Source organism: Convolutriloba macropyga, chromosome 7 (genome assembly GCF_964194025.1).
Source record: "Convolutriloba macropyga chromosome 7, txConMacr16.3, whole genome shotgun sequence".
Taxonomy (NCBI): domain Eukaryota; kingdom Metazoa; phylum Xenacoelomorpha; order Acoela; family Convolutidae; genus Convolutriloba; species Convolutriloba macropyga.
Genome location: NC_134474.1, coordinates 69674159 through 69701501, shown reverse-complemented (window position 1 = coordinate 69701501; position 27343 = coordinate 69674159). Strand labels below are relative to the sequence as shown.

Here is a 27343-nt window from a genome sequence, read left to right as displayed (position 1 = left end):
TGAACAGCACTCTGTTCATGTCACAATTTACAATGGCTAGCCTGATTTTTGAGTTAAATTTACTTCATGAAAAGCAATATGTTGCTTTATATGTGATTCGAACTTCCGTGTGGGTACTTGTAAAAATTAATTTGCGTAGAAACTACGCTAAATGGGCTTTGTGTTAATAGCCTACAAACTAGCTTAATTATAACGATCGTGTATGCTACTATAGTAATTACCAGTTATAAGATACAAAAGTATGACGTTGTTGCTCATCAGACTTCTTTTTTAATTGGGGGTAAGAGTAAGCTTCAGACTATACGGGTAGTTCTTTTAGAAAAAACCAGGTTTCAGAGAATATCAGATATTTAGTCAAACACATAAGTTTCCAACAGATTCCACTAATATTTAACACCTAACACTTCAATAAAAGTTAACTTCCTTAATATATTTTTTGCATCACAAAATCATAGAAGCTATAAACATCTATGAAAACCAATTAATGGAAAAAATTATTTATGTTTCCTTGCAATCATAAAAGGAACATATAATTTTGTTGGTTTGATAGTAGGATCGTACAAAGAAATGAAGAATAAACGACTTGAAATTTTAGTCAATCCTTCTATGAATTCAAAGAAAGTTTAGCAGTTCAACCCGCCTTATTAGATTGTGGTATATCACATTAGGAGGAGTATTTTGCCAAAACCGTTTCGCTAGTCTCTTTTCTATAACAAGTAAAATTGATTGCGGAAGTCAGACATCATTGCTTTAATAAAAATCACAGTGGGATCGTTAAAAGACATGTCGGACATATATGACCAAATGCCTAGCAAATAATCATTCTGAATCCCATTCGGGATTGGCCTTTTATCAAGGGTCATTCTATGTTCCAATGACATCAAAAACAATGCAAGATCTCATAAGTCACGTCATAAAAAGCAGAAACTTACAATTCAACTTTTAAGCGAATTTTAGAATCCTCAAAACAACATTAACGTAAAGAAATTAGGTCTTGAAGGAATGGAGCGGCGTGAAATTATGATAACTTTAAAAATTTATAGCGTTTGCAGTTTTGGCTCTTATCGGTAATACCTTTTCTATAAATTGAACTGGCAATATCTTTTTTGTTTTCTGTTTTCTGCCTCCTCTAAGAGCTAATAACTTTTTTTTAATCTTAAAGAACTGAAATCATATTCAATCTCTCTATGAAATCAAAGAAATTTTCAAAATCGGCAGTTCAGCCCTCCTTATTAGTTTGGGCAATCGCATGAAGATGAGTATATAGTCAAACTTGATTCGCTAGTTACTTTTCAATCACAAGTTAAAATAGTTGCGAAAATTAGATTTAATTGCCTCAATATAAATTGCGGTGAAACCGTTTTAAAGACATGTAGTGCATGAATGAAACCTAATACTAAGCAAATGATAATTTGATTCTCAATTGCAATTGTCGTTTTAACAAGTGTTCCTCTATGTTCATGTAGTTTCATAGATCACGGCATAAAAAGCAAAAATTAACATTTGAATGTCTGTTAGAAAAATTTTAAAAGCCAAAAAACAACATTAAAGCGCAAAACAGTTCGTGAGAAAATGGAGCATCATGAAATTAAGATATCCGTAAAATTGAGCTTGCCAAGTGTTAGCGTTTCAAAAAATTTGAGTTTCATCAGCAATATCGTTTGGCCCAGATCGTGTCCAGAAGAATCCAATAAATGTGTTTGCTATGCGCTGATGGGTTTTCCATATTTTTGTGTGTTTTTTCTATACTTTAAAACATTTCTTGGTTAGCAGTCAGGATCTCAGCTCTGTTTTGAACCTCAATCTCCAGAACTATGATTGCCTCATATTCGTCCAGTGCTCCCCATATCAAGGAATTCAGCTCAATTTGTATCAACATACATCTGACTCTAAGTATTCATTTTCTAGCCATTATTCATGCCAAAATCCATCAAGTTCATCACTTTTCCTATACAATTATAAAACGATTTGAACCAAATTCGTTTTAAAACTTTCGGCACTTTGACTTTTTCTTATATTATTGCACTTTCATTATACATAAATTATGCTTTCAGCCACTATTACAGAATATTCTCGTCGTATGATACTCATGCAAAACTTTCTCCGAGAGCAATTATATTACATCTTTATCGGAAAAATGAAAAACATTTAAGTTTTTTTTTAGCTTTTATTATAAAAACAATCTTGCAGTTGTACAGAATTTACATAAGAAATTTGCCGATTGTGCTGATTTGTGGAGAAATTTTGTGAGGATTTTGCCGAAACACAGCTGGATTTTGCAAGAATTTTGCGCTTGGTTTTATAGCAAATAATTTTGTTGAACTGAAATAAAATTAAATTGTCGATTTTGAGTAAGAGACTAATTAAGACTTTCTTTATAAAAGATGTCAAAATTTCGTATGGGTACTTTAGTTTAAAATAAGTATAAGTGTTTTGTTCGGCACATTCCGCACATAGAAACATAATATCAATACCTTTTGCCTCACTGCTAAACAACTAGCTTGCTTCTGACATTTTCTCTCAATTACATCCTATCAGAGGAATACTTATTCCGGACGAAAAAAGTAAAAGACAGATAGCAACAATACATATTCAGATTTGATTTTTGGTACAAGTAAAGTATCGCCTCATTCAATTTTATCAAACACAACATTATCATTTATAAGATGTTACTGAGCATAAACGATGAGGACAACAGTAACTAGAAAGCTAATATTATCATGAAGTTCTTTTAAGTTACTGAGAATTAAATAAGATTTTTTATGTCTAATTTGTCGTAAATAGTAACATATGGTAGTTTTACAGGTTACTCAATGTTATTTTACTCTCCACAAAAATGTAGAGTAGTTCTGAAAAAATGTTCCGGGTAAAAGGAGCATTCCCAGTGAAACAAAACTTGCTACACCTTGCCATGCAATGCAAGATCTTGTTAACTCTTGCAAAACTTGAATCATCTTGCCAAGATCTTGATTGAAAAACATTTCTTGGAACACCTTGATAAGATGCTGACAAGATCTTATCCGGACATGTCAAGAAATTTTTTTGGCGTAACTTGATAAGATCTTAAAAATTCGTGACACATAGATTTTTTTTCCGTAGCAACCCAAAGTGAGGTGATGGAAACATGAACCGGGAATCCAGAGAAAAATTGGCCATGGCCAGACAATCCAGATAAATCTGCTGTCTTGTTTTTTCAACGCTTGTTTTTTTGTCTCATGTCATGTTACAATTTTTAAGATTTTTTGGGAACTTAGTGGCGGTCCTGTTTAAGGCGTGTACTATGTACATACCAAGCTAGCATCCACTTAAAAAATTTATTATACTGGAAAAAAGCGGCTCATTTGTTGGTAAACAAACAAAAGGGTGCAGTAATTTCCGACATTCATGATAGTTCTTGCTATTTCTTGATAATTCTTGAATAATCTTATAATTTCCTGCTACATATTGTTTTTGGTGCTATTGAATTCTTAATTTGATACTTGATATATCCTGCCATGTCATGGTTAATTTTTCTTGTAAATCTTGCAAAGATCTTGTTTCTAGACAGCCATGCAAAAAACTTGCAAGTTCGTACACATCTTGATGTTTTCTTGGTAAGTACCATGGCAAGATCTTGGCCAGATTTGCCAAGATTTAGTGTGTTTCTTATCAAGATGTACCAAGTTTCAGTTCACTGGGTTTTCATTGCAAAAGGTAAGCAACTTATAAATGTGACTTTATTGGGTTATACAACAAGTCAACAACAAGCCTAACAAAACGGCAGCCATATCTATGTAAAACGACTGCTTCATGTAAACAGTACTTGTATACCATGCCTGTACGCCCAATTAGACAAAAACTAGATTGCGTTTTGCGATGGCTGCTTATCGTTCTTTTGATAATCAAAATGTGCATACTTAGCTGCAGTTCATGTTCCACTTTTTTTAACTCTGCACTGTAAGTTTTTCTCGCGTGAGATCACATAAAAAATCATGTGCCAACACACGATTTTTCAGTTAAAAAGTGACACACAAGAAAATTGCAATTTACGTGATTTTTTGTGCGAAATCACACAAATCTCTCGGGTTGGCCTTCACGAGTTTTCACGTAATTTCCCATGAAAAATCACACGATTTTTCATGTGAGCCCACGTGATTTTATGGGGGTTTTACACACAAAAAATTGTGTTTATTTACATGAAGTTGAAAACGATTTTTTGCGTAAAAATTGCCAAAAAATCGTGAAAAACCCCGAAAAATTAAGTGGGCTCACACTTAAAATAGTGTGATTTTACACAAGAACTTACGTGAAAAAATCACATTCGAGCAAAAACTTGTGATCATTTCCGAGGCCAAAAAAGTGACAAGTTTTCCAGACGATCAATTTTCCATACTACGCCCTCCCCCAGGTTGAGGTCCAGGAGCAACGCAATTTCTGATCACACCGTTTATAACTGCATATGGGGAAATTCTGCTTGTAGAATTTTTTAATGATTTTATTAACCCATTCCTTTTCCTCAACTATTCTTAACATAACTATTTAACCATGTTCTTTGGATTTTTTATCTGTAGAAAGTTTTAAATTTTGTTTTTCTTGACTGTATTTGCTGCAGACGCCAAGATTTGTGAAATGAATGTCTTATATATTACCAAAATTTACGTTAAGGTTTAACGCTGGTCTTTGATCAGGTGGTTATGAGCGCGCTGGCTCTGATCAGACACGACCTCTAGCGCACTTGAGCCTAATCAGAATAGAGTTTGAGCGCAACCGCTGCTGAAAACAGTTTTCTTGCAGTGCGCGAAGTTCGGATCAGGTTGATTGTAAAGCGTACAAAGTTATGCAACCTTATTTGTATTGAGGCTGATAAGAGGTAGTCCGACACGCACAAAAATCTGATTAGATGTAGTTTTGAGTGCTGTTGCGCTAAAGTGTTGAATATCATCAGTGCAACTCCGAATGCACAAAAATCTGATCAGGTGAGATTTCGAGTGCACCGTGATGTGGGTCTGATAAGAGGTTTAATGGTTTTATTAACACATTCCTTTTCCTCAACTATTCTTAACATAACTATTCAACCATGTTCTTTGCATTCTTTATCTGTAGAAATTTTAAAATTTGTTTTTCTTAGCTATGAGCTATGGTTGCATAAAGATCTGGACAAGAGTCTTGATTGAGTCTGTTCAGAGGTCGCTTGGGTCAGGTATTGTTTCGAGATAAACTCAAGCGATAATCATATAGATGAAAAAATATTAAGCACACGGTCTATTATAGCTTTGGAAAGACTAATCGGAGCTACTTTTGATCTTGTACCTCAACTTGTCCCTGTCACACTCATCAATAACACACGCCTGTAGATACACATACACACAATGCTCCCACAAATACACACAACACACACGTACGCACTTAAACACACACAAATACACACACAAACAATCTTTCGACCTGTTCACCAATCGTACAATTTTCTTTATTTTCATGCTAGTTGCAATATGATTCCTGGTAATCGTATTGGGTCATTTATAATTTGTATGATTTCTTAGTTTTCATAAAAAAGATCAGAAGTTAGTTCTTCAAAGCCACACAGGAATCATACAAAAAGTTTACAACCAAGAAACTGTATAACTTTCATTATTGGTGTATGTAGTAAAAGTTTCTGAACAATCGTACAAGGTCATATATGACACGCAAAACATTGACTGGTGCCAAAACTTCCCGTATAAAATGTAAGCCAAGCGAATTTAGATTTAATAAATCATATGTGCAGTGCATTTATAGAATGAAATTTGGTTACAAACGATTGTTTACAGATATAAAGTGGCTCCACGTAACTTCAAAAAAACTTAGATATATAGATAGATTTATTGTTTCATTATGAACCGAACTTTGCAATAATTCTTGTAATCCGGGTCTTCTGGATGATCACAAAGTTATGCTGGGGAATCAACGAAGTGATTCCTTATTGAAAAGAAAATACAAATGAAAGCATGAATAAAGATGTATGGTTGTTATCATGATAGGATAATACATGATTTCTTGAAAGTTATGAAAAAACCATTTTTGATTTCTTTGGTTTCATGCTAGGCTCGTTCTATGAAATCAAGTATGATCAGTAGGAAATCACTTAGGATCCTTGTGCGAAATAAAAAAAAAATCAACTCGCGAACCGCTCCACACCCCCCCCCCCCCCCCCCAAAAAAAAATTAACTACACAAGCAGACATCCAGCGAGGATTGCCTGATGGCAAAGCAAAATCCGGAAAATCTGAAATCTAAACTGCTACTGAAGCATTTTCGAAGCAAATTTTTCAAGAACATTTGCTTCAGTCTCAACTTTCAGTTATGGTTTGAAAACTATGCACTCAAATTAGGCCGAAAATCAAGTTTGTTTAACGCATTCGTGTTGTTTTGTCATTAGACACTTTAACAGTGACTAAGAAGTGGTCTTTGCGATAATTACGTCACAATTTGTAAGTCAAATGCGACTGTTTTGTTGATTATATACAAACGTGTATTTTTTACGAAATGGATCATAAAATGCACAACGTTTTAGCTTTCAAATGTGTTTTTATTTTGATTTAATTTACGATTAATTACAACCTTTTGTTTTACATGAGCACATAAAACATGGCGCTGATGGTGTTTATTGAATATATGCGCGTAAATATAATGTTGTATATTGAATCAGTTTATTATAACTAGCTGATTATAACTTCAGCTCTATACAACTTTAACTGAATAGCTGATAGTTTTATTTTCGCTAATCAACATTTTAAATGTCCGCAATCTTTGTTTCTTATCACAGTTTGTATAAAACACAAACCCTTTGAAAATTTACAGCTTCTAAATACCTGAATTAGTTACGCTTTAGTAGAGATATATCTGCTTTCGCCTTTTTTACTCCAAATTCCCAAATCTAATTTTTGTCATCCATAATTTGTTGTTTCTTTGATTACGGCCTCCATTTAAATGACCTCTTTTTCAATTTGTTCAACCTTGAAATATTTCAATCGCAACATTTATTCGTTTCATTGTCTTCACTTCGTTTCATTTGCAGCTCAGAGATTTTCAACACGAACTTATCAAATGTCTGCTTTACTTCATAAATCGACCGATGTTGTTGATTACTTTGGCTTCGAAAACCAACCCAAACTGTATCACAGTTTTCGCCCAGAATACCCACAGAGCCTTGTCAATTTTATCATCGAGAAAACAAAACAAAAAGCCGATTCAAGCAATTCTGGAAAATGTGCGCTGGATTTGGCTTGTGGTACTGGTTTTTTGACGACAAAGTTGGCGCCGCATTTCGGAAAAGTTTATGGGACTGATATAAGTGAGCAACAGTTAAAGGAGGCCCAAATTCATGCTGTTGCAGAAAATGTCAGCTATGCAAAGTAAGGAAAAAGAACCTTACTTGTTCAGGAATTTATTGAAAATTATGTAATAAATGCACTGAAATGTGCTCAATTCTTAAAAAAAAATTGAACAAAAAATGTTAGCAAATATTTAAACCAATTGCGTTGAAATACGCAAAAGTTAAAATGCGCTGACAACCGCTGAATGATCGATGCTAGTAGCAGAGCATTCCGCTCTAGTCGTTCATTATAATCTTGCGTAGTCATCACAGTCTCGGTCCACGCTCTTAAATATCATGGCCATCTCTTACTCCGCTGGGCCATTCACGCCGGAACGTCTTAATGAAATTGATTTTTACTTTTTGAAAAATTGTTTCTTAATTAATGCGCTGAAAAACCCTGAAGTGCGATAAAAAATACGCACGAATCGCGTCAGTGCTTCAAGGGATTGAAAAATATGCGCTGAAGCTTTACTTAAACTTCAAATCCGGTATGGAAAAATAATTAATATTCGAGCCTTGTATCCGACAATAAACTCGAATGTAACAAAACGGAAGACGGGAAATCTTTATTCAACAATTACGAATCGAATAAGATTCAAGAAACGGCTTTTTATGCCAACTATAGCTTGTGTACATAACATACGACACATAAGAAGTTCACTTAACAACGTTAACAAAAGTTATTCAAAGTAACACTGGCGGCAAAAAGGCTAGACACTACCTGTTAACCTTTTGCTAGACAATATCGGCCGATTCAGTTCATGTATGACGTAATTTGGCCTTGCATTGGCCTTAATATTGAACCATTCAAAGTGTTTTGATACTCTAATATTTTTATATCTAAGTCATCTTAGTCTAAATCGGGCTGGTTCGGCCCAAAACCGCTCTCTAACAGTCCGTTGCTCAAGGTACATGTATTAGAATACTGATTTTGCTTTGCCAATTTGGTCGTAGTCGGGGGCTCGAACCAGCGACCCTTCGATTCGGAGTCCAGTGCGTTACCGTCTGCGCTATGCCGCCTTGATTGCTTGCTATTCAATTCAAATATATACGCTTACGCGCTTACAAACATACGCTGCTTAGTTTATATATATACGCTTACTTTGCATTCGCAACATCCTCCGGCCCCGAAAGTGTTGTTTCTAAAACAGGTATTAGTTTTACAACCGGTCGGATATACTTACCAGCATTTGTCCTTATCTCAGCCGAACGGGCAATGCCATCGCTGCCATAACGGAGGTTTTCAATGCGACCCATGGGGAAGTGTCCACGGGGGCTCAATTCGTCGGCCACCCATACAAGATCCCCAGATTTAAGTTCTGTGTTTGCCGGTGTGGACCATTTACTGCGACGATTCAGGTTTGGGACATATTCAGCTAGCCACCTTTTCCAAATTGAGTCCGCGTAGCACTGAGCTCGCACGTATCTCTTGCGGTGGTCGAAGTCCTCTTCTGACAAAAGCGAAGGCACAGTGCTTGACCTGTTTCCGAGAAGGAAGTGATTAGGTGTTAAGGCATCAAGTTCCGTAGGGTCAGAGCTTACAGGGGTAAGTGGCTTGTTATTTACAGTTGATTCAACTAAACAGAATGTCGTTTGTAAGACTTCGTCAGTAAGACGTCGGTTGCCAAGAACTGCATAGAAAGTGCGTTTAACACTCCTCACCATTCGTTCCCACGAGCCACCATGATGTGGGGCAGATGGTGGATTGAAGTGCCACAAGATTCCCCTTTCAGACATTTGACTCGCAATGAATTTTTGAATCCAACTCTGTATACACAATGATAGTTCCTTCTCGGTAGCAATAAAGTTGGTTCCATTATCCGACAAAAGGACGCGGGGTTTTCCTCTCCGAGCAATGAACCTTTCAATTCCCATAACGCAGGAATTCATGTCCATCGATGGCACAACCTCAATATGCAAGGCGCGTGTTGTGAGGCACGTGAAAAGGAAACCCCAACGCTTTTCACTTGAGCGTTTCACTGATACATAAAATGGGCCGAAATAATGCATTCCCGTATTGAAGAAGGGAGGAGAACCATAAGAAAGACGTTCGGCCGGTAAGTCGGCCATCATTGGCTGAACGGACTTTTTGCTACGCTTACGGCATAATACGCAGTTAAATTTGATAGATCGTAATGCGGAACGCAATTTCAGGACTGCGTAGCGTCGTTGTATGCAAGCTCGCAAAAAGTCAATGCCCTCGTGGTGGTTAACTAAATGCTCTTTTTTCAGAAAGAGCCTTACAGCGGGGTGACGGCTATCAAGTATGATGGGGTGTTTAATGTCATAGTCGGCTTCAACTAATAGTTTGATGCGGCCTCTAGATCTGATCAGAGCATTGGGACCAATGAAAGGGGTATACGGTGAGATTGAGCTTTTTCTGATAAGGTGCTTTTCATCCAGAAGTTGTTTTTTCTCGAACGGGAATGATTCAGATTGAACGAGGAACTGAAGTTTTGCTTCAGCAACCTGGAGTTCATCGGGCCTAAGAATTGAAGCATCTGATGACCGGAAATGGGCGTTCTTCGGGAGAATGCGGAGGAGATAAGCGGTTATCCTAACTAGTTTAAAGTAGGAGCTAAATTTTGTGTAATCGAACAGTTTTTCTTCGTAGGAAACGTTGCTCGCAAGACTGCTTTCTTGTTTTTGAACCGGATCGCCCAAGGGACTGGTTAACGGTTTTTTCAGGTTGCCTAATATCTCGTTTTTTGGCTGGAAAGGAAAATCTGACGTAAATAGGAAAATTGGACCTTTCAACCAGCTACTGGCACACAGGCCATCGGCTGACATTCCCCTTGTACCAGCGTCCGCGGGATGGTCTGTCGATGGTACATGAAACCATTGGTCGACTGTTGTGGACTCCAATATTTCCGAAACCCTATTGGCAACAAAGATGGGCTGTTTATCGAAGGATCTCAGCCACTGAACCACAGTCGTGCTATCTGTCCACATGAACGTTTTACTAAGAGGTATTGTTAAAGCTGTATATATGTCTACCTTTAGGCGCGTTGCTAGGAGGGCTGCTTGAAGTTCGAGTTTGGGTACGGTCAAACATTTCAATGGTGCAACTCTTGCTTTTCCTAAAATAAAGGCAATTTCGGTATGCGTAGTGGGTCCTGACCTTACTTTTGATCTCAGGAAGGCAACAGCGCTGAAAACTTCCTGGGAACTATCCCCGAAAACATGAAGCTCGGTTGAGTTGAACTCACCAGAGAAAAAACTCCTAGCGACTGTTAGTTTTCCTAATTTGGGTAAATCTGAACTCCATGCTCTGAACCTATCAATCATGTCATGGGGCAGCACCTTGTCCCAGTCTTGACCACTCAACCTCCATATATCTTTCAGCAACAGTCGGGCGGTAACTGTGAAGGGGGCTACTAACCCAATTGGGTCAAAGACTTTTGAAACTAAACTAAGTACTAGGCGTTGAGTTACGTTTTTGTTGTCCACGTACTTCGTTCCACGGCTAAGAACTAGTGTGTCTTTTTTGTGGTCCCATTTCAGACCCAATACGTGTGATGAGGCTTCTTCCTCAGAACTTCCAATAACTTTTGGCTCTTCTTGGTCATTGGTTTTGAAGCTGTTGTCGAGTTCCTCGAGCAGGTGTGGAACGCTGCTTACAAACTTTGTTAATTTAAATCCTCCCAACATAAGTAGTTCTACGAGTTCCTTGGCTCTCTTCAGTGCTTTCTCTGGTTCGTCTAAGGAGTCGAGGTAGTCGTCCATATAAAACTTTTCCAACACAGCTTGCGATGCATCTGGGTACTGACGGCTATTGTCCCTGGCTGTTCGTTGGAGGGCATAATTCGCGCATGTGGGCGAGTCTTTCGCACCAAAGATATGCCTGGTGTACTGATATACCATCACATCAGTTGATGGATCCTCCCGCCACAAAAATCTAAGGCACGGTTGATCCTGAGGAAGCACTCCAACCTGGAGGAACATGCCTTCTATATCAGCAGAGACTGCGTACTGATACTGGCGGAAGCGGATAAGAGTATGAATCAAACGCTGAAGTAAATCAGGACCTGTCAACAATGATTTATTTAATGATGTTCCATGAAATTTTGCCGCACCATTTAACACCCTTCTCATCTTGTTTGGCTTATTGGGATTGACGACGGGGTGATGAGGCAAGTACCATTCGCGTCTAGACCGTTCACTGGGATCTTTAGAGTTAAGCACTTGAACCACATAGCCTTTGTCTACGTCGTCCTTAATGCTCTTTTCGTACTTCACTCGGAGGTCTTGGTCCCTGAAAAGTCTTTTTTCAAGGGACTTCAGTTGAACGAGTGCTGAGTAGTAGTTATTCGGTAAATGAAGGTCGTCTTTTGACCACAGCATACCAACTTGATACCGTTTTCCGTCATTAAAAGTTGTCTTTTCTAGTATTTCAACTGCTCTACGGTCTGAAGAAGACCTGGGGTCAACCTCTTTTACAGCTCCGTATGACTCCATGTCATACCAGGACTTCAGTTGTTCGGCTAGATCTGTTTCCGGTTCAGTAACAATTTTAAAACAGGAGGATATGAAACTAGAAGTGGCAGGCAGAGGTCCACTTAGAACCCAACCAATTGGAAGACGGACGGCAACGGGTGCACATTTTGAATCGCTTTCAAAATATTCGATAGGTCGGATTGCATGGCAAACGTCTTGGCCTAGAATCATTTCGACATTTGAGTAACTGTACTGAACGGAATCTAGCACACTTAAATACGGATATGTTTCCTGTAGTTGAGGTACATTGATAATATCAGAACCAAGATTTAGCGTGTCTCTTATGTATGGACTTACGTCGAAACTTTTACAGGTGTTATCACCTAATGGTTTAACTGTCACGTCTGTAATAAGTGTATCAATAACTTGTTTTGCATTTATTCCGCAAACAGTCAGTTTAAGAGGTGAACCTTTCAGAATGAGTCTTGCCGCAGCACTTGCCGCAATCCACGAGTGACTGCAGGCAGGATCACATAAAGCCAGCACTTTTGTTTCCTTAGCTGTGGGGCCTTTGAGTTGAATATTCGAGCAACAAATATTCGTGGATTCGTGGACCAAATATTCGAGCCTTGTATCCGACAATAAACTCGAATGTAACAAAACGGAAGACGGGAAATCTTTATTCAACAATTACGAATCGAATAAGATTCAAGAAACGGCTTTTTATGCCAACTATAGCTTGTGTACATAACATACGACACATAAGAAGTTCACTTAACAACGTTAACAAAAGTTATTCAAAGTAACACTGGCGGCAAAAAGGCTAGACACTACCTGTTAGTTAAACAAACAGAAACCACAGCATTAAAATTTGACCAATAATTCTCATCCCCAACATTGGAATACTGAAAAAAAAATGTTTCATAAAAGTATGAGGTTTGTGCATCTCTTCTGTTTGCGCTACAATAGTTTTCGTTTAAGATAACTTTAGAGGTTCTCATTTTCTGTGGATGATTGTTTTCGAATCCCCCGTTAACTTCCCTTGGTTATCTTTCAAATTATTTCAAGATTTTTAAGGAAAACTTGGAAGACAGTACATAATCCTTCAAGATTTTCTTGCACAAAACTGCAATAGCTTGCAACAAATCGATTTGACACGCACAAACCTTGCAATTGGCAAATAATTGGAGCATGCACGAACAAGATTAGACAAAGTGTTGTTTCACCATCAGTTTTTTTTGCAAAAACTTCTATATTCAATACAGCATTAGAAATTTTTCTGAGCAAAATGGAAAATGAATTTATTGAACACATGGCATGTGTTGTCTTGGGAAATGGAAAAATTTACAACGCTTGATAATTTCAAGCATCAATGCGAAATAATGACCGATTTTTGTATAAAAATAAAAATAAAATTGAGAGGTGAAAATTGCAAAAAATTTTAGGAACAGTTCAAAGTTTCTGAAGTGATTTTTGTTGCGTTGTAATGATCCAAAAATAACAGTGTTTTTTGTGCTTATGTGACTAAGTAAATCATATAACGATAGAGCTATATACTATTTATGTTTAAATTGGTTAGTTAAAATACACCAATACAATTATGAGAAATTGCTCCGCAAACTGATAAAGTTGTTTGTAACAACCAACCAGAGCAGAGCGAGGCCATAAAGAATCATGCTAGATTCTTGCAAGGTAGGTGTTTGGTGTTGACTGGGACTCTTTTATCTGTTTTTTGAAGTAAGAAACGTTAATTTTCGGCTTAAAACGTTATGAATTTTGTTCAACTAGGAATTGGGAAATTATTCTAAGTTTGACCAATTTTAAACAAAGAATTTTTTTTTTCATTTGTATTCTGACGACAGGATCATTTTTGACCGTTTTTTTATCTAAAAATCTTCTGAATAATTTTGTCTATAAAAATGATGCTATAAAACTGATGCTATAAAAGTGATGCTCAGGAACATTTGAACAAAAAGAAAAGTAAATGAGAATTTGGGAACATGTGCGACTGTTATAATAGAACTAACAAGATAGCTCGTGCATGTCTGTGCGTCGCACGGTATGTTCAAACATACATATAAAATTCCAAAATCAAACATTAACTTCTGTCAGAGAAACCGTTGGGAGTATCTGAAAGCACATTACATTCAATCGAGAAAATTACGTGTACTGTTTGAACCAAAAAGTATGTCGTCTTTATTCGGCAGTCAAAAACAAGAAAATCGAATATATTTTAGAAGGAAAAAGTGTAATACAATGAACACAGAAAAAATTTACAAACACAAGCACTCACAACAGACCCATTTAACACACATACACAGACACAGACACAGACACACACACACACACACACACACACACACACACACACACACACACACACACAAACTCTCTCACACACATACACATAGCGCACAAATACAAACCCCATCAACAAAAAAACGTTTACTTTTAAAACTTGATCATTTTTTGAACAACTTTTTGGCAACTGCTCTTTACTCAAGGTTCTTCACCGTTTCATTAGGTCTCTTTTGGTTTTTCTAAATACCTCGCTTTGAACTTTTTGAGGCAATTGTATCGGTAATTGTGATTTTGGCTTTAAACTTCGAAATAAAACATTTTAAAGTTTTTCGGAAATTTGGAATTTTTTTAAGTTTCATGAGAATAATGAACACATTCGAGTTTCGCAGAGGTCTTACCAGGACCATCTAGAAAACAGAAATATGATTTAGGAAAGACTTAAATAAGCAATTTGTCAGAAACAATCGATTATTCTTTAAATAATTTGTGATTTCTGATATTCTTTGCGTTTTTGTCTATCATTTAGAAGAACAAACTCTCTACGAATGATTATTCGTCTCTCGCACACACAAACACACAAATACATGTCAACTACAACACAAACACGAAGGTAAACTTTTGCATTCACCCACACAAGAGCAAACACCCATATACTAAAACACATAAAAACACGCACGAAAACACAAACTCGAACCCCGACTGCAAAGATTTTTGCAACTGATATTTACCCATGTTTTGTCACCGCTCTTTTATTCATTGATTTTTATTTTCCGAAACGAGGTGTGGACTTCTTTTAATTGTATCGGTTATTGTGAAAAGTAAACCTAATGTTCAAAAATTTTCTGAAATTTTTCTTAAAAAAATTCCAGTTCGAGGTTTCATGTGCATAATGGGCTGATTGCTTTTATAATCTGTTGCATACGTAAAACTAGCTTGACTTACTAAACCCAATTTTGTTTCTAAAGAGCTGTAAAACCGCAATTGCAGCATATATTAAGCTTTCTCATTTCTTTAAAGTTTTTCTGACAGTTTCTGCACTCTGCCCCTTCTTGGGTCCATTTTTTAAGAGAGCGTTAAAGGCTAGCCTTCAAAGTTGTTTGTTAGTAGTATCGAGGCACATTCTTTCTCAGTAACTTTTAAGTATGTGTTTGTGTCTTTCACTCCTCGGAGTGCTGATAAAGCGTACTTTTGGAATGTTTGTCAATTGAAAAAGAAAACGGTCCTTCCAAGGATATTCACAATCATGGATCCAGATAGTTTCTTCAGTTACAGTGGGCCCCTAGACTCGAAAAGATCTATTCGAAGAGCACTTTGAGAAACAAGTGACAACCAATTTTCTGAATTTTCAATCTCAAAAATCAATCTCAAAACGAATCTCAAAACCAATCTAAGAACCAATCTCAAAACTAATCAAAAAACAATAATTGTTACAAGTTTTTTCTTCAAAAAACAGCGAGATAGATAAAAAGAGTTGATTAAAGAAAATTTTGAGTAAAATGAACAAGTTTTGTTTGGTCAATTAGTTATAAAATAGATAAATTTGAGGCTCGAAACTGTTGAGATACTCCTGACAATCAAAACTCTAAATGACTTGACTAAATTTACTAACGAATTCTAGGTTTGGTTTATGAATTTTCAACGCAATCTGTCACATCCATGCGAGAATTGTTTTTCCTTTCCAATTTTTCCTTCGAAACAGTAAACGTTAAAGTGGTACGTTTTTCAAATTTCAGATAAGTTTTTATATAAATCAACACTAGATCTTGAAGGCTACTAAATTGAGGTTTTCTTTTTTCACTACACTGCGTAGAAATTTAACTGAATGAAAGAAACTAGCCTTGCATACAAATTCTAACATTTCCGTAAAAACGCTGGAAAAAATAGCACCAATCTATACTTTTTATATTGTAGATCTCTATGCGCCATTTTCGACATTGACATTTTACTGACGGATGGCAAATATAAATAATGCAATCAGCTGTGAAGTTTCACTTTGAACATCGTTTACAGACCTTTAGTACAAAAAAAGAAACCAAGGATGACGTTCACAGAAAAAGGTTTCAATAAATTGTTACCTCAAACTGATTTTTTTTAATTGATGTCATAGCGGAAAAATGAGGCTGAACGAAAAAACAATATTTAGACTTGAGCATTCCCGGTTGAGCACCATTTTGAAATCGGTGGAATTTTCATAGCTGGATTTCGTATTCCATCCAGTTAGAAATTTAGATTTCGAACAAATTTTTGCTTGCTTGAAAACAAAAAATTTGAAAAGGTTCAAAAATTGAAACATTGAAAAAAACGGCGGCAAACGAACTAAGTTTTTATTTGAAATCTTCAAGGCTTAGAAAACTTTCGTAATTAAAAAACGTAGCAGTTCGTCTCTATGGTGTCAGAAATTGATTTGACCAAAATAGATGGTTTTCAGAAAAGAGAAAAGACTAATCTCGACACAATGAGCCTTGAGAGGCAGTTTTGAATGATGTTTTTTTAAACCTCTTCAATTCTGCCCAAAACTACTCCAGTAATGAAGGTGATATTATCCTACAAAGTTTTGCAACATTAAAAAATCGTTATCTAGCTATCTGTCAAGATTCTTTTCGTTCAGTTCAAGCTATACTTTTGTCGGTTGTTGTCTTCTTTCTTCTTATTGTTTTAGAATAATTGGAAAAAATTTTTTTATACTTCTTTTCTAATACTGACCCAACATTCTGCCATTTGCTACCCTCACTGGTACCGTTCTATTGTGAAATACGACCATATTTTCAAAAAATTGTTTAAATTTCAACCTTTCTGTTATGGAATTGCGTTTTTTTATATTATGATATATGCTCTCTGGCTTTGTAATCTTTTCCGATTTCTTGTGAATCTGGGACGTGTTTTGCAAATGTTTTCATTTCCTTAAAATTCTATACAATTTTACACGCAAAATTGTGTCCTTTTTTAAAGAACTTCTAGAAGTGCAAATAAGTTCGATTTTTGCGAGATGATCCGTTCTCCTGCAAAATTTTTGTATGATAATTAGTTTTCTGGCACATAACTTCAAGATAAGGGAATACAATTTGCAAGACGATGAGTCTTATGGCAATATGTGGACAGATTTTTGCATGAGTTTGCCAGATAAACATTCAAGGTCAAAGGGGATACTTGAAGCAAATTTTCGTCCCTATGTACATTTTTTTTGTTTTGTTTTGCTCAATATTAGTTTAAACATTGCGCCATTGCATTATTTTGATGGGAATTGAAAGTTCATATCAACGATAATGATTCTATTGAGAAATCTAGACTACCCCATAATTTTGTTGGATCTATTTGCTTTAGGTTTATGAATAAAAGAATCTAAATGTTTTTTTTCTCATTGCGAAGAGCAACAGTTTTGTTCTTCACATCTTTTTTATAAACTGATTCGAAAAAGCACGTTAAAAATTTTTATGTAAAATTTAATGATTAGTCACTTTTTTATGTCTTTACATAGACCCGGACCGAACTCCAAGTCTTGTCAGGCCTGGGAAAGTTAGATATAATTTTCATTTCGCTTTTCAGTACTGGGTACGTCAAATTACAAGTCCTAAAAGTCTGACAACTCTTGCCGAAGACTTGTATAGCGCTTGAAAGTCGAGTCAAAAGTCAAAGTCACCTCAATAATTTTTGATTTAACAAACTTTACGAAGTTTTTATGGTCAACTTTTGACTTTATTTTGACATGTGTTTTGAATGCCAAGTCCTGGCAAAGACTTGGATTTAGACTGGCGAGTGTAAAACGTGACATAATAATAGCTATGAATCAACAATGAAATGAGTCTTGTAATAAGACCTGCCTAGTTCTGAAATTGACTCGGCATTTGGTCCGGGGAAAGAAATACCAGCTATCTGTTTCTTTGTCGTTTGATTTCATCAACCACAGAAGACCACATATAGTTTTACCGTATAGGGAAACTTAAAAAAACTACATTAAATTTCACTCACATTTACAAGGTATCGGTTTATACTCAACATAGCAGAAGAATATCTGCAAGAATTGACATAATTGACTTGAAATAAAACGAATTTTGGTAACCAACATGAAGAACTTAGATTTAAGAGCCGGAGGTTTATTTGCTTTGCGTTTTTGAAACAATCATGGACCTCTCACTCTCACCACTTGTAAATTGTACTTTGTTTTTCAGACTATCAGCCTACGACATTGACGAAACAATCAAACACTTCAACATCCAGTCATCCGATATTTCTTTGGTTTCCATAGCAACGGCGATTCACTGGCTAGACACTCACAAATTTCTCACCAATTTGGTCAACTCTATTCACAGAGATACAACAGTAGCCGTGATTGGCTACATCATACCTGATATTATGAACCAATCATTAATGGACGAAAAACGCCATGAAGCGACAAAAAACAGTTCAATTGAAATTATAACCGAAAACAAACGTGAACAACCGTATGATCAGAAATTCGAAAGGTATGAAAAAATATTCAAGCAAACGAAAATGGAGCAATATTCAGTTTTGGAGCAATTTGAAAATTATATTCAGTTCAACCTCACCCATATCACATCCAAATTTTGGAGTATTCCGTTTGAAAATTATTTCAAGCATCGAGAATATCGGGAGTATCTCGTTGCGAAGGAGATGAGTTTGCACGAATTGGTGGAATTTATGCGATCTACGAGTTTCTATCAAGCGTTCAGGAAGGATAACGCGAAAGAGATCGAAAAGGGATTAGTCGAAGATCCGATTATTTTGTTTGCATCTCAAATACTAATAGAAGAAAAACTATTGGAGAAAAATATGAAAATCGATTTTGAAGGCAAGATTTACATTGAGGCTATGAGAAGTATTCGTTTTGATGTAATGTGGACATTTTTTATCCATATTCTAAATAATTGACTTTTTATTTTGGAATTGAACTTTATTGAACAATAGCAGAACCAATTTCAAGGGTTTTTGAGAACTTTACGGTCGATGATTCGAAATTAGGATGACACGTTTCATGAGCTTCAGCGCAAACAATTTTCGAAAGCAATTTCTATAGTCAACAAAACATATGCACTGCTCACGTAGAAGAACCTAACGTGAGTCAGTCGAAAATATGTATTTTATTTCAAGAGAGTTCAATCAGAATCAAAACTTTTAAAAAATGCAAGATTTGTCAAATATCAAATCGTTCGTCAAATATGAACTCGTTCTTGAAATAATGTCAAAAGATTTGTCAAATCTCAAAAAAATCACCACTCGTTGTATATTTGTTCAACACTTTGCTTCTCATGGGCGTTTTGAATATAAACTTTACTTTTTACAGAGAATAACGTGTATCGTTAGTCGCGTCAACACTAGATGATCAGTTGCGAAAACTTTAAAACCTTGTTTATTTTCGAGCATGTGAGTTAATATGCTTTGACTATAAAAGTCTGTTTTTGCGGTAATATTGTGTATAATCAAGTCAACAGTTAGGCAGTGCTTCGATTTTGTTTCAGGACCTACTTTTTAAATCGTTGTCGTAACTCATGTGTAATTCATAATATTACTTAAACTTATTTTCTTGGTTCTTTCCTGCTTGTTTCATGGTTTTATTTGTAAGTAAAATTCCCATTGTCAGATAATTTAAAATTTCCTTTTAGGGTTTTAAGTGCTGGCGCAATTAGTTTTCAAATTTGTTGCCATGGGACATCTATCAATTGTAAGGCAATTGTAGTTGCTTGGTTTCACAAATTTGTTTATTAACTAAACAAGTTAACTCATGAATCATGAAAAGCTTTGTTTAGTTTCGATAAAATTATTGCCTCTAATTGTCAAACAAAAACGCGAGCTTGCTGTTCTCAGATCCTTTTTTATTACTCAACATCATTTTTACTACTACTACTACTACTACTACTACTACTACTACTACTACTACTACTACTACTACTACTACTACTACTACTACTACTACTACTACTACTACTACTACTACTACTACTACTACTACTACTACTACTACTACTACTACTACTACTACTACTACTACTACTACTACTACTACTACTACTACTACTACTACTACTACTACTACTACTACTACTACTACTACTACTACTACTACTACTACTACTACTACTACTACTACTACTACTACTACTACTACTACTACTACTACTACTACTACTACTACTACTACTACTACTACTACTACTACTACTACTACTACTACTACTACTACTACTACTACTACTACTACTACTACTACTACTACTACTACTACTACTACTACTACTACTACTACTACTACTACTACTACTACTACTACTACTACTACTACTACTACTACTACTACTACTACTACTACTACTACTACTACTACTACTACTACTACTACTACTACTACTACTACTACTACTACTACTACTACTACTACTACTACTACTACTACTACTACTACTACTACTACTACTACTACTACTACTACTACTACTACTACTACTACTACTACTACTACTACTACTACTACTACTACTACTACTACTACTACTACTACTACTACTACTACTACTACTACTACTACTACTACTACTACTACTACTACTACTACTACTACTACTACTACTACTACTACTACTACTACTACTACTACTACTACTACTACTACTACTACTACTACTACTACTACTACTACTACTACTACTACTACTACTACTACTACTACTACTACTACTACTACTACTACTACTACTACTACTACTACTACTACTACTACTACTACTACTACTACTACTACTACTACTACTACTACTACTACTACTACTACTACTACTACTACTACTACTACTACTACTACTACTACTACTACTACTACTACTACTACTACTACTACTACTACTACTACTACTACTACTACTACTACTACTACTACTACTACTACTACTACTACTACTACTACTACTACTACTACTACTACTACTACTACTACTACTACTACTACTACTACTACTACTACTACTACTACTACTACTACTACTACTACTACTACTACTACTACTACTACGGCATTTCTGAATTTGGACCACCAAATCCACGGATTTAGCATACCCCCGCGAACAATGAAAACGCGTTCCGGGTCCAAAACACATGCCATAACGTGATAGGTCAAAGTATTTGTAGCTCAAAAATCGAAAAAAGCCCCGAAAAAACAGTTCATAGGACCATTTTTAAGTTGATCGAAAATTTTTCAAATTTTTTTTATTTTTGCAAATTTTGGTATTTTTTTAGACTTTTTCTCACAATTTTTCCAAAAAAATTGCATTCTGAATAAAGTACGGCTCACGCACAATCCGTGGCAAATTGATTGATGGTTTTAAATTGAATATTCGAGGATTTATGAACCGAGCGGAGTAGGGTACCAAAAGCGGCCAAACACCACAAAAACTGCGAAATCCAGAAAATGCATTTTCTCCGCAAATACACGTTCTTTTGCAAAAATTTTTTGATATGTGTCCTGTCGGAGTACTTTAAAGCATATTTGGTATGTGCAAGATAGTGCGTAGTCTTTTTAGAAACGACCGTTTTTTCAGCTTTTGATTCAGGTTTGTACTAGTAGACCTCACCTGCAAAACCCAAGGATCCAAAAATAAGTGATTTGGCAAAAATCATCATAGAAACCTGAAATTTTGCATGTGCCTTCCCTTTAGTACAACAAACTCATATGCAAAGTTTTGAATCAAATGATCTTATTGATTTTGAGAAAAAAGGGTTGAAAAAAAAGCGTTCTTAATTTGGGAGGCGGAAGTTTCCCTTAGTCTGGCCACTTCAGCAATTCTCCTGAACCCATGAGAATTTGCCACTAAAACAACTCATTTGAAAGTCGAGATTTTAGGCACATGCCGGAGACAAATGCGGCCATAAAAAAATGCCAGTGACAGTTTTTTTTTAAGAAGTTGTGTTGATGTCAATTTCGAAATCAGACCGTTCATCAGAAAACTTGAGGCCATTTCAAAGCAATAGTTATTTAACTTTTAAAAAAAGCTGCCTTTGATTGCTGCTGTAGTGCAGTGATGCTCTCCTTAAAAAAACAGACCTACAAGTTCTAGAAGGGGGCAAATTGAAACAATTTTTCTGCAAGGAAGTCCGAGAATTTTTCATTTTTGAATGATCACTGACACTGACTTAATTCGTTCTACGCCTCGTTTTTTTGCAGCGATCAGGTATTTATTTTTACCGGGATGAGGCTAAAGTAAAAAAAATCTGTAAAAAACGTTTTTGATGATATTTGGAGCTTTTGATTGCATCAGCGAAATTTTTCTGAATTTGGGTATGGAAAATTATTCCAATTCCAATCCGCTTATATAAAAATACTCTAGGTACTCTAAACGTACCTAAATGGTCCAAAAGCGCAATTTTTATAATCTTAGCAGATTTGTCTGCAAATGGCATTGAAAAAAAAACATGAACCAATGGTTCTGCTTTTATATAAGTATTCGCATTTACTGCAAATCTATAAATCAAAAATATTTCAATTTGCTTTTCTCTAATCAATCCTGTACTTGAGATCTTCTACGCAAAAATTGGACACAAACAAATATGTCCACGTCAACTACAATGTAGGAGCTTTGCAACGATATGTGTTTCATTTGGTTAGTTATTCAATTAACATCCAATATCTTTACTTTTTACAAAAATTTTTAGAAATCAGCACGAAAAATGACAGTTTTGAAAAAAAGTGATACTTACAGCCCTCTTACGAACCCAATTAGCTGATGGCTGCAACAAAGGGATTCTTGTCTTCAAAGTGGACTATATATCAATTCACTTGAGTGATTATTCGTTGAGAAATTTTACATCATATACAAATCGAAATTTCAACTCGCTGACCAGTGCTTCTAGGAGACATAAACGCACCTAAACGGTCAAAAAGTGCCCGTTTCTTTTTCCTTGCGCAATTGTCTACACAAGAGCTTTTCAAAACTTTATATAGGGTCATTGTACCAGTCCTAAAAGTGGGCGGACTCAGCCACTATTTACCAAGTCATAATAGCTTCGATTTTTCTTTTATCTTTGAAGCCACTTTAGGTACCCTTGAAGCAATCGTTTACAAAAAATAAAACATACGACTGCAAAGCCGATCTAAAATGCATTAAAATGAGCTATAAAGAACGCAAATTGAGCTAATATTTGTTACGTTCTGAGTAAAACAAACAAACATCGAATCTTGTCTATTTTGGGCCTAAGCGTTCAAAGGGTCGTTTCATGGTCAAAGCGGTCAAAAAACGCATGTTATATTATCATCGCGCAATTTTGTAAACAAGATCTTTTCGAAACTTTATATAGAGCTATTGTACTATTAAAAAAAATGGGTAGACTTAGCCAATATTTACCAAGTCATAAACGACTCGATTTTTCTTTTATGTTTGATGCCAATTTAGGTACCCTTGAGGCTTTTATTCATAAAAGTAAAAAAAATGGCTGCAAGTCCTATTTTATGAGCTTTAAAATGAGCTATATATGAAGCAATGTAAAACAATATTTGTTACCTTTTCAAAAAAAACAATCACTAGTTCTATCTTGCCTTTTTTGGACCTAAGCGTTCAAAGAGGCGTTTCATGTTCAAAGCGGCCAAAAAATGCCTGTTTTATTATCTTCGCCCAATTTTCAATACAAAAAAACTTCAAAAATTTATATACTGCAATAATGTCGATCTTAAAATTGGTCAAAAATACCCTCAGGATGACAGAATAGATAGAAAACTTGAAAATATTTCGTTTCTCCAGGTATTTTTGCTTCCTAGAGCAAAAGTTTAGAGAAAGAAAGTGCAAATTTATTGTTTTAATATAATCTCCCACATTGAAGAAGTTCAAAAATACAATTATTAACTCATTGGACGCCTATTTATACACCACAGGATGACAGAATAAATAGAATCCTTGAAATTCGTTTCTCCAGGTATTTTTCTCCCTAAAGCAATGTTTTTCCGCAAAAAGCCTGGAATTTTTTATTAGCGCAAAATGACGCACGCAAAAGAGGTTTGGGATGAGGGGTCAAAAAAAATCCCCAGTGGGCCAAATGGCCCACTGGGGATTTTTTTTATGTTTTTTGCAAATAATTTTTTTTCTAAAAGTAGGCAATTTATCAAGTGAAACTGAGTTTCGGTGCAAAAATTTGACATTTGGAGGAAACTGGCGGTTAGCACATCTTCTCTCAAGGCCATTTTTTTTCCTGGAAAGCCAAAATGTTTGAGATAAAACAGTGATATCGTGCAAACAGTTCTTCAAAAAACGATCTCATTGAAAAATTTTTCGAAAACTTTTGTGAAAAGAGTGACTTTACAAATCGCCAAATGCATGAAACGCTAATGTAACAAAACACTTGAAACTCACAAATAACAGACTAGTCCAATTGCAGCCAAAACTTCCAAAACAACGCAAAAAACATTGTTTTTTTTTAATAGGAACAATATTTTTTTTCACGGCTCTCCACGTCAGAACGAAATACGGCTGTCTTTCCGTAATACGCCTGGAATTTTTTATTAGCGCAAAATGACGCACGCAAAAGAGGTTTGGGATGAGGGGTCAAAAAAAATCCCCAGTGGGCCAAATGGCCCACTGGGGATTTTTTTTATGTTTTTTGCAAATAAATTTTTTCTAAAAATAGGCAATTTATCAATTGAAACTGAGTTTCGGTGCAAAAATTCGACACTTGAAGGAAATTGGTGGTTAGCAAATATTTTTGCAAGGCAATTTGTTTTCCTGGAAAGCCAAAATGTTTGAGATAAAACAGTGATATCGTGCAAACAGTTCTTCAAAAACTATCCTTGATCCACTTTACCCTAACTTTTTTACAACTTCTAAAAATCAAAAAGTTTTCAATTTTATTCAATTTTCCCAACTTTTTGAGCCTTAGTTCTCACTTCAAACTTGTGTAGGGTTCAACGGAGGCCCAATTCTGCTGCAGAATGAGTTTAAAAGGGATTAGAACGTTGGGGGGCATTTGACCAATTAGGAGTTTTGCCAGGTATCTATTTCATCAGAGAAAAATAATGTTATCGCAACAAAAAACGTATGATTGACAAATTTGCCGCAACTTTTTGATTTTTCTCGCTCAACTAACTACTGACAATTTGTTTGTAGTACTTGCTATCTAATAACAATTTAAGATAAAGGGACTCTCAGAAAATGCTTTCTACAGAACAAAAAGTCGAATAAAATATTTAAAATCACAATCTGGAACACACTGGATGCTTTTGTTCGATCTTTGTACTACCTGCCACTTCACTCAGTTTTGTTATGAACAGAAAAAATTATTGAAACAATCATGAAAAAGTATCAAAAACTATCCGTGATCCATTTTACCCTAACTTTTTTACAACTTCTAAAAATCAAAAAGTTTTGGAATTTTTTCAATTTTCGTAAAATTTTGAGACTTAATTCTCACCTCAAACTTGTCTAAAACTCAAAAGAAGTCCTATTTGGTTACAGGAAGAGTTTCAAAGGGATTAGAACGTTGAGACTTTCCACCATTTAGGATTTTCGGCAGGTATCTATTTCATCAGAGAAAAATGATGTTATCGCAACACAAAACGTATGATTGAGTATTTCGCAGCAACTATTTGATTTGACCTCTCAATTAATTACTGACAATTGTTTTTTGTAGTACTTGCTACCTAATGATAATTTAAAATTAAGGGACTCTCAGAAAATGCTTTCTGCAGAACAAAAATTCGAATAAAATATTTAATATCACAATCTGGAAGATTTTTTTATCAAGTTTGGCCGTAAATAACTTTTCTATTACAACGAATGAAGGAAGCAGCCAGCCGGGTAAAAAAGAACAGCTCAGTATCATAAAAATGCGACTATGCTGAACACTTTTGAAACAGTACTTTAGAGATATTAACAAATTCCTCAAATATACCCAATTTTTCATAATCTTCATGTTTGAACGGCATTTAGGAAAAGTCAATTAGAATGAGTTCTGCATTTCGATATGCTCTTGAAAAGCAGTTCAGCTGATTTTCAATTAGGTGCCCAAAATAATCAAAAAAAGTTTGCCAGAAATTAAAAATTCTCAAGATTGTTGCCAGATTCTCGCAAGATTTTGAATCTGGATTAAAAAAATTTCTCTTGATTATCAATTTGGTAACTTGTTTTTATTAGCGATATTGTGTCTCAAAAAAGTTTTCTAGAGTGTTTTTAAATTTATTTTACTTGTTTTCTTGCGTTGATATCTTGCAAGATTGCAGCAAGTATCTTGCAAGTTTTGAATCATCTCAAAATATTCTAGCAAGATCTGAATGCGTTCATCTTTAGGAAACGACTTCACTGATTTGAAAATAAACGCAAAACACGCCAAATAACCCATGAAAACATCATTAGCACAATCTGAAAGACCAAAACACGATGAGAAGCTTGCTCGAGAGAATGCCCAACATAATCTTAGAATTCGCCCTACGTGGACAGATACATCACGAGGAAGTCATTTCCTAGCTTCACAACTGCTGCCGACTGCTTCGATTTAAATAGAGGAAAGACATTTTTGTTATAGCTGTTTGTCAAAGTTATGCCTGTTATGTTTAACAATTGACCTGCACTGCCACATAAATTTGGGCGAATTTTTTTTCGTGTTTGGTGTTTGTTAAATTTCTGGTCGAATTTTTGCATTTTAATCATTAAACTTTTGAAAGTCTTGAAAATGAGAAGTGTCTTTCTTTTGTCGTAGTTTCACAACACTTTTTAGCCCAATTTCTGATTCGGCCATCATCCCCATAACACTTACCCAAATTCCAAGGAGTAGTAGGAGTGGAGTAGGAAAATGGGCACCGGGCCAATTCCGAAATTGGTCAAAAAATCAATTTCTGAATTTGGGCAACCCTCTTCTGAATTTGGGAGGCGGAAGTTTTTCGTAAAATGGTCTTCTTAATTTGGGTAAAATGTTTTTCACGGCTATTCTGAAAATGGTCGAAGAAATTGCCCAAATTCAGAAAAGGCTACTACTACTACTACTACTACTACTACTACTACTACTACTACTACTACTACTACTACTACTACTACTACTACTACTACTACTACTACTACTACTACTACTACTACTACTACTACTACTACTACTACTACTACTACTACTACTACTGCTACTGCTACTGCTACTACTACTACTACTACTACTACTACTACTACTACTACTACTACTACTACTACTACTACTACTACAACTACATTTTTGTGTGTATATGGTGTGTGTGCTGTGTTTGTGTGTGTTTGTGTTTCTGTGTGTGTGCCTGTGTGTATATGTGAGCGCGCGTGTG

General features: G+C 35.5%; 2 protein-coding genes across 2 annotated transcripts in view; one reads left to right on the top strand and one right to left on the bottom strand.

The window, feature by feature from the left end:
• Positions 1-27343, bottom strand: part of LOC142343283 (apoptosis inhibitor 5-like) — a 283681-nt gene that overhangs the window by 207573 nt on the left and 48765 nt on the right. The gene's annotated exons all lie outside the window — the stretch shown is intronic.
• Positions 6407-18995, top strand: LOC142342490 (uncharacterized). The gene is made up of 2 exons (XM_075393835.1): positions 6407-7372; positions 18240-18995. The coding sequence occupies exons 1-2, from the start codon at positions 6948-6950 to the stop codon at positions 18958-18960; spliced, it is 1146 nt and encodes a 381-aa protein (XP_075249950.1). The 5' UTR covers positions 6407-6947; the 3' UTR covers positions 18961-18995.